The sequence below is a fragment of the Procambarus clarkii genome, chromosome 30 (genome assembly GCF_040958095.1).
Source record: "Procambarus clarkii isolate CNS0578487 chromosome 30, FALCON_Pclarkii_2.0, whole genome shotgun sequence".
NCBI classification, from domain to species: Eukaryota; Metazoa; Arthropoda; class Malacostraca; order Decapoda; family Cambaridae; genus Procambarus; species Procambarus clarkii.
The window spans coordinates 39,566,114-39,575,337 of NC_091179.1; the positions used below are offsets into that span (position 1 = coordinate 39,566,114).

The window sequence follows — 9,224 nt, forward strand, 5'->3', positions numbered from 1 at the left end:
TATATATATATATATATATATATATATATATATATATATATATATATATATATATATATATATATATATATATATATATATATGATCCTGTTGTTGCTGAGATTCCTGTATACCTGGCCAAGACCCTGGCTGAGCAGCTCTATGTTTTGCACTATCCCGAGAGGCCTCACTCTCACAACTATGACGAGTCAACGATTCTCAAGACAAGTATTCGGCCCCAAAGTGGTCAAGTTGACATGGAGTTGGGGTTACGTAGTAGAGGACCGACTGACGACAAAAGTAAGGGCGAGCAGATGAACATCTTAACGTTGATGGAACATTCCGAGACAAACGTGATATCGAGGATCCCAAGAGGGATCCTCGATATGAATGATCCCAAGATCCCAAGATTCTTGGGATCATTCTTCGACGACTACACGCCTGGAGGGTGAGGGAGGCGACCACATGCATACACGTCTACAGTGGTGGACGCCTGCAGGGTCCAACACTCACCATGAGGGCTGATGCACCTGTCATGTGTTCGCGTGGGCAGGTGTGGGGCACCTGTCATGTGTTCTCACAGTTCATCATGATGTAAACCGTGTTGGGCGCCTGTCATGTGTTTTCGCAGTTCATCATGATATCCCTCGTGTTAACAAGCGCCCCTGCTGGTTCTCTCGCGATTGCAATGCTGACTAATGCGAAAATGTAAGCTGATGCCGCCCAGTATATCAGCATAATTGTTTGAGTGGCTGACAAGCGCAATCATTAAAACTGTTTATTAAAGTTTACCTCAAAAATGTTAGAAAGAAAAGTTTTTAATTGTATAAATATACATGTTCCTGCATTTCTCTTGCCCTGAAACTAATAGTTTTGCCTTAACGTGTTCCAAGATGACACGTTGGTTCAGTGTCCGGGGGTTTTCCGAGCAGGTGCATGCGTTTTTGGAACCCACATCGAAGATTTTAGATGCCGTGCTGTCTCTTAATTCTCAAAGTTAAAGTATATATAATAAAACTTTACTTCAAATTTGTTTGTCTTTTCTCTCATACCTTCTACAATTTTTGTTAGCTCCTATTTTTTTCGTTCGTTTTCTTTCTCATTAAACCATACCTGTACTAGAGATGAACCATTCTAGAGATGAACCATACATGATTGTTCCACACCTGTACTAGAGATGAACCATACATGACTGCTCCAAACCTGTACTAGAGATGAACAATATATGACTGCTCCACACCTGTACTAGAGATGAACAATACATGACTGGGCCACACCTGTACTAGAGATGAACCATACATGACTGCTCCACACCTGTACTAGAGATGAACAATATATGACTGCTCCACACCTGTACTAGAGATGAACAATACATGACTGGTCCACACCTGCACTAGAGATGAACAATATATGACTGCTCCACACCTGTACTAGAGATGAACAATACATGACTGGTCCACACCTGTACTAGAGATGAACAATATATGACTGCTCCACACCTGTACTAGAGATGAACAATATATGACTGCTCCACACCTGTACTAGAGATGAACAATACATGACTGCTCCACACACGTACTAGAGATGAACCATACATGACTGCTCCACACCTGTACTAGAGATGAACCATACATGACTGCTCCACACCTGTACTAGAGATGAACCATACATGACTGCTCCACACCTGTACTAGAGATGAACCATACATGACTGCTCCACACCTGTACTAGAGATGAACCATACATGACTGCTCCACACCTGTACTAGAGATGAACCATACATGACTGCTCCACACCTGTACTAGAGATGAACCATACATGACTGCTCCACACCTGTACTAGAGATGAACCATACATGACTGCTTCACACCTGTACTAGAGATGAACAATACATGACTGGTCCACACCTGTACTAGAGATGAACCATATTTGACTGGTACACACCAGCACCATATATTACCAGAGACACATACCTGGCAAAATGAAGGCGATGATCTTCACAGGCGTGAGAAAGTGATGATCTTCAGAGGCGTGAGAAAGTGATGATCTTCACAGGCGTGAGAAAGTGATGATCTTCACAGGTGTGAGAAAGTGATGATCTTCACAGGCGTGAGAAAGTGATGATCTTCACAGGTGTGAGAAAGTGATGATCTTCACAGGCGTGAGAAAGTGATGATCTTCACAGGCGTGAGAAAGTGATGATCTTCACAGGTGTGAGAAAGTGATGATCTTCCACAGGTGTGAGAAAGAGATGATCTTCCACAGGTGTGAGAAAGCGATGATCTTCGAAATGTGTGAGAAGGTGATGATCTTCACAGGTGTGAGAAAGCGACGATCTTTCTCAGGTGTGAGAAAGCGATGATCTTCACAGGTGTGAGAAAGCTATGATCTTCACAGGTGTGAGAAAGCTATGATCTTCACAGGTGTGAGAAAGCTACGATCATCCTCAGGTGTGAGAAAGCGATGATCTTCCAAATGAGTGAGAAAGCGATGACCTACACAGGTGTGAGAAAGCGATGATCTTCACAAGTATGAGATAGCGATGCCTCAGAGCTAAAGATGCACATGTTTCTCTGACCATTGCGGGTTGCCTGAGATAACCTCGCCCGCACCACAATATTGGAGCTATCGACCTCAACCTACACCCAATATTTCGTCACTCCCTCAGGAAGGTCAGCAGGTGGACATGGGAGGTCCGGGTGGTCGTCACTCCCTCAGGAAGGTCAGCAGGGGGACATGGGAGGTCCGGGTGGTCGTCACTCCCTCAGGAAGGTCAGCAGGGGGACATGGGAGGTCCGGGTGGTCGTCACTCCCTCAGGAAGGTCAGCAGGGGGACATGGGAGGTCCGGGTGGTCGTCACTCCCTCAGGAAGGTCAGCAGGGGGACATGGGAGGTCCGGGTGGTCGTCACTCCCTCAGGAAGGTCAGCAGGGGGACATGGGAGGTCCGGGTGGTCGTCACTCCCTCAGAAAGGTCAGCAGGGGGACATGGGAGGTCCGGGTGGTCGTCACTCCCTCAGGAAGGTCAGCAGGGGGACATGGGAGGTCCGGGTGGTCGTCACTCCCTCAGGAAGGTCAGCAGGGGGACATGGGAGGTCCGAGTGGTCGTCACTCCCTCAGGAAGGTCAGCAGGTGGACATGGGAGGTCCGGGTGGTCGTCACTCCCTCAGGAAGGTCAGCAGGGGGACATTGTTGGTCCCGGTGGTCGTCACTCCCTCAGGAAGGTCAGCAGGTGGACATGGGAGGTCCGGGTGGTCGTCTCTCCCTCAGGAAGGTCAGCAGGTGGACATGGGAGGTCCGGGTGGTCGTCACTCCCTCAGGAAGGTCAGCAGGGGGACATTGTTGGTCCCGGTGGTCGTCACTCCCTCAGGAAGGTCAGCAGGTGGACATGGGAGGTCCGGGTGGTCGTCACTCCCTCAGGAAGGTCAGCAGGTGGACATGGGAGGTCCGGGTGGTCGTCACTCCATCAGGAAGGTCAGCAGGTGGACATGGGAGGTCCGGGTGGTCGTCACTCCCTCAGGAAGGTCAGCTGGGGGACATGGGAGGTCCGGGTGGTCGTCACTCCCTCAGGAAGGTCAGCAGGGGGACATGGGAGGTCCGGGTGGTCGTCACTCCCTCAGGAAGGTCAGCAGGGGGACATGGGAGGTCCGGGTGGTCGTCACTCCCTCAGGAAGGTCAGCAGGGGGACATGGGAGGTCCGGGTGGTCGTCACTCCCTCAGGAAGATCAGCAGGGGGACATGGGAGGTCCGGGTGGTCGTCACTCCCTCAGGAAGGTCGGCAGGGGGACATGGGAGGTCCGGGTGGTCGTCACTCTCTCAGGAAGGTCGGCAGGGGGACATGGGAGGTCCGGATGGTCGTCACTCCCTCAGGAAGGTCGGCAGGGGGACATGGGAGGTCCGGGTGGTCGTCACTCTCTCAGGAAGGTCGGCAGGGGGACATGGGAGGTCCGGATGGTCGTCACTTCCTCAGGAAGGTCAGCAGGGGGACATGGGAGGTCCGGATGGTCGTCACTCCCTCAGGAAGGTCAGCCGGGGGACATGGGAGGTCCGGGTGGTCGTCACTTCCTCAGGAAGGTCAGCAGGGGGACATGGGAGGTCCGGATGGTCGTCACTTCCTCAGGAAGGCCTAACCGGTGTGAACGGGACAAGTAACTTGTGTAGAAACATATTCGGGAAAATTGAATAAACGATAAACTTAGATTTATTGACTTGAAATAGCAGGTGGGGGAGAGGTGTTACATTACACTAGAACGACCTACCTTACCTTGAGGTGTTTTCGGGGCTTAGCGTCCCCGCGGCCCTGTCGTCGACCAGACCTCCTCGTTGCTGGACTGGTCAATCAGGCTGATGGACGCAGCTATGGTCAGCCTGACGTATGAATCGCAGCCTGGTTGATCAGGTATCCCTCGGAGGATACCTGTTCAATGTTCAAGTTCTCACCCCTCAAAGTGTTCAAATTCTCTCTTGAACACTGAGAGGGATCGGCCAGTTATGCCCCTAATGTGTAGTGGAAACGTGTTGCACAGTCTCGGGCCTCTGATGTTTACAGATGCTGATGTACTCTCACAGAGTACCGGTTGCACCTCTGCTCTTCATCGGGGGTATTCTGCACATCCTGCCATGCCTTCTGGTCTCATATGGTGTTATTTCTGTGTGCAGGTTTGGGACCAGCCCCTCTGCAGTTTTCCACGTGACGGGGGGATGATACACTAGGACTACAGGGAGGATATCCGGTGTCTCCCATCGCCTCCCACATCTCCCGACCCTCCTCCCACATCTCCCGACCCTCCTCCCACATCTCCCGACCCTCCTCCCACATCTCCCGACCCTCCTCCCACATCTCCCGACCCTCCTCCCACATCTCCCGACCCTCCTCCCACATCTCCCGACCCTCCTCCCACATCTCCCGACCCTCCTCCCACATCTCCCGACCATCCTCCCACATCTCCCGATCATCCTCCCACATCTCCCGACCCTCCTCCCACATCTCCCGACCCTCCTCCCACATCTCCCGACCATCCTCCCACATCTCCCGATCATCCTCCCATATCTCCCGACCCTCCTCCCACATCTCCCGACCCTCCTCCCACATCTCCCGACCCTCCTCCCACTTCTCCCGACCCTCCTCCCACATCTCCCGACCCTCCTCCCACATCTCCCGACCCTCCTCCCACTTCTCCCGACCCTCCTCCCACATCTCCCGACCTTCCTCCCATATTTCCCGTTAAATTTTCATGGTAAATGCTTGTAAAACTTTTCCTAATGGATCACTATCATAACATGAACACGAGAAAATATATTTTATGTAAAAAAATTAAAATTTCACAATTTCATATACCTTTACAAATTTAATATTTCACCATTTTTTATTTTATTCATTATGGGCTCAGAATGGCATATAACGTTTATTTTTTGTTTATATAAAATCTAGTTAGTTAGTATAGTTTACTTTAAACAATAATCAATGTGACTATCAAAATAGGCGCAAAATTTAGACGCAAAAATTTAGAAGTCCAAAATTATGAATTAATGAAGGAAGGAAATTAATTTCCCCTTAGAACTAAGACCTTTGCATATAATATGTAAAAATTGTGAGAATCGCTCAGAAACTGAACTTTGTATGTTGTCTCAAAGTTGAAAATCCTCTTCATATAGAAAAATTAAGTTAAAGTTCTCGACAATGAATGTAATAGTTCGAATTTTTATGACGTATCTTGTAAGCTTTAATAAATATTGCTTGGCATTCGTACTCTGATATGTCATAGTTTTAGGTCAATATGTGATGAAATGAAGTGAAGAAAAAATACCATGTTTTCTATAGGGATAATGGGTTCCATATATAAGTGATAAAGTCATTCAGCTGGTACCCATTCAGTAAAACATCTCATTGAGACAAATAAAATAAAGTTAGAAATCTCTACATAATTTTTCAAACAAACAAAAAATTAAAAGTCACAAGTTCTACTACCTGTGGCCTGTGGCTGAGTCTCATGGTGAACAATTTTGTTCCAAAACGACATCCTTAGTGACGGGAATGCATTCTCCAAGAAGTAGAAGCCACAACAAAATCAACTGAGAAACAAAGGAGAAAAAAATAAATAAATAACAATGCCCAATTTTTTTTAAAAATTCGTTGACAGGTGCTCGTACACAAGGACGTACGAAATATTGGCATTGAACAATGTCTTTATGTAGTATATAATAACATTCAGCAAAATACTCATTATGTGTGAAATTTGGCCCTTCAGGTGGCACTCAGCCGTGCTAGAAGATACAAGCTGCATATCCACTTTTATTCTCTTCTTATTACTAATCTTTTTTGGTCGTCGGACAGATGCTTGTAACTCTTTATCACTGTATTATACCTGAGTTTCAGTGAATAGGAAGGTGTTATCGTTATCATCAGTACCCGCCGTGCACGGATTTATTTTTAAACAAATTTGTATACAAAGTATTTATTAACATTTTGGGATGAGTTTTTCACGACGCTGATGCCAAATAATGTGAGATTTGTTTAACATTTGTGAATATTTTTCATGTTTTTGACGAGTATTTGTGTTCACCCGGCCAGTTACCTTGGCGGTGTCCTGTGTGTCAGTGTCACGCAGCTGTGTCCTGTGTGTCCATGTCACGCAGCTGTGCCCTGTGTGTCCATGTCACGCAGCTGTGACCTGTGTGTCCATGTCACGCAGCTGTGTCCTGTGTGTCAATGTCACGCAGCTGTGTCCTGTGTGTCAATGTCACGCAGCTGTGATCTGTGTGTCCATGTCACGCAGCTGTGACCTGTGTGTCAATGTCACGCAGCTGTGACCTGTGTGTCCATGTCACGCAGCTGTGATCTGTGTGTCCATGTCACGCAGCTGTGATCTGTGTGTCCATGTCACGCAGCTGTGACCTGTGTGTCCATGTCACTCAGCTGTGACCTGTGTGTCCATGTCACGCAGCTGTGATCTGTGTGTCCATGTCACGCAGCTGTGACCTGTGTGTCCATGTCACGCAGCTGTGACCTGTGTGTCCATGTCACGCAGCTGTGATCTGTGTGTCCATGTCACGCAGCTGTGACCTGTGTGTCCATGTCACGCAGCTGTGATCTGTGTGTCCATGTCACGCAGCTGTGATCTGTGTGTCCATGTCACGCAGCTGTGACCTCTGTGTCCATGTCACGCAGCTGTGACCTGTGTGTCCATGTCACGCAGCTGTGATCTGTGTGTCCATATCACGCAGCTGTGACCTCTGTGTCCATGTGACGTAGGGGTGACTGTAGAGTAGGACTCAGCCTTGGAGTACAGTACTACTATCGAGCGTTCACGACGTCACCAAACTGATGTACTACTTTGTCTGTATCTAACCTCACTCTGGACCGACGAATAAGATACGGGATGTCACGTCAATATTACAAAATGATTAACGTATGATACAGCAACCATGAACCAATACATCAGCAGTATCTTACTTTACAATTACAATCACCTATTATAATAAGTGCAACCTACCATACAGTAACCATGACCCATTACAATAGCAGTAACCTATCATACAGTAACCATGACCCATTACAATAGCAGTAACCTACCATACAGTTACCATCACCCATTACAATATCAGTAACCTACCATACAGTAACCATGACCCATTACAATAGCAGTAATCTACTGTACAGTTACCATCACCCATTACAATAGCAGTAACCTACCATACAGTAACCATCAACTATTTCAAAACAGCGTACCATGATCTATTATGAATGACTCACATATATATAAATACAAATGGAAATGTTCACATCCACAAAGCCGTGACGAGGATTCGACCCTGCAGCAAAGAGCATCCCAGACGCTGCCTTAACCGACTGAGCTACGACATGGTCAAAAGAGTTGAAACCAAAGTTCTACTGAACTTACTGGATCCTGCAGTCTCTCCGAGACACAAACCAGGGTTTTACACAACTCCCCCCATGCACTCGAGCTATGTCAATAGGCCGTTCTCCTTCTTCGCCCTTACTTCATTACACACAGAAATCACAATAACGTGATGCATCAAATGAACTTGTGGATTTGTTCATTTGATGCATCACGCTATTGTGTTTTCTGTGTGTAATGGAAATGTTCATTTGTGCATAACTTCTTATCTCCGAAAGTTCTTCACCGATTGCCTTGAAATTTTCACACAACGTTCCATTCGCATCCGAGCAGATTTTTATATACATACTGTATAGATGTCACGTCTGTGACGGTAAAAAAATATGTTTTATTCTGAAAAACAGTGTTTTTCATGTGTTTATCATGTGAGGGGAAATATTTGAAACTTCTTTACCGATTGCTTTGAAATTTTGACACAACGTTGCATTCGAATAGGCGCCTCATTTTCTATATCTACTATATACATGCCTCACCTGTGACAGGAAAAAGCATTTTTTTTTTTTTAAACAGCGCCATCTGTTGGACGTAAGAGCAACTCACGCTGTAATCTCCGAAAGTTCTTCACCGATTGCTTCGAAATTTTGACACAATGTTGCATTCATATAGGCGCGTCTTTTTATATTCCTACTATAGAGATGCCACCCCTGTAACAGGTAAAAACATGCGTTTTTTTAAAACAGCGCCATCTGTTGCACATAATTGCAACATGCATGCTATACTAAATATGTCACGAATTCCATTTCAATGGAAAACACCCACCAGTGGGCCTTGAACCCAGAAAGCACAACCACCTTCCAGTAGCTGCCATAATTGATGCCGTAGCTGTCCGATTGCATTGATAAATTTTATTCTTATAGATTTCGATTTATTTTATTTTTTATTGAATTATTTTGTGTGACATTGTGAAGAAATTGAGCTGTGCTGTTTACCATACCGTTCATTTAATAAGTATAAGTATAGATGCCACACCTGTGACAGGTAAAACTATGCCTTTCTTGAAAAACAGCGCCACCTGTTGCATGTAAAAGCAACACACATGGTATACTAAATATGTTACAATTCCATTTCAATGTTTCTGATGGCATTGATAAATATAATTTTCATTGATTTTGATTTATTTGCATTTTGGTTTAATTATTTTGTGTGAATTTCGTTGGAATTGAGCAGTGTTGCTTACCATACCGTTCATTTCATGAGTATAGTTTATTTTTTTATTTTTTTATATTTTCATTTAATTTTTTAACGGTTTTCTAATATTTCAGTGATGGGAACATTAGGTCACTTGATGTTCCCAATTTTCTGATGGGAACATCATACCATTTTGGAAGG

General features: G+C 45.9%; 1 protein-coding gene across 1 annotated transcript; it reads right to left on the minus strand.

The window, feature by feature from the left end:
• Positions 1-4,609: 4,609 nt before the first annotated feature.
• On the minus strand, positions 4,610-5,173 carry LOC138370062 (calcium-binding and coiled-coil domain-containing protein 2-like). The gene has a single exon (XM_069333840.1). The coding sequence runs from the start codon at positions 5,171-5,173 to the stop codon at positions 4,610-4,612; it is 564 nt and encodes a 187-aa protein (XP_069189941.1).
• Between the last annotated feature and the right edge of the window lie 4,051 nt (positions 5,174-9,224).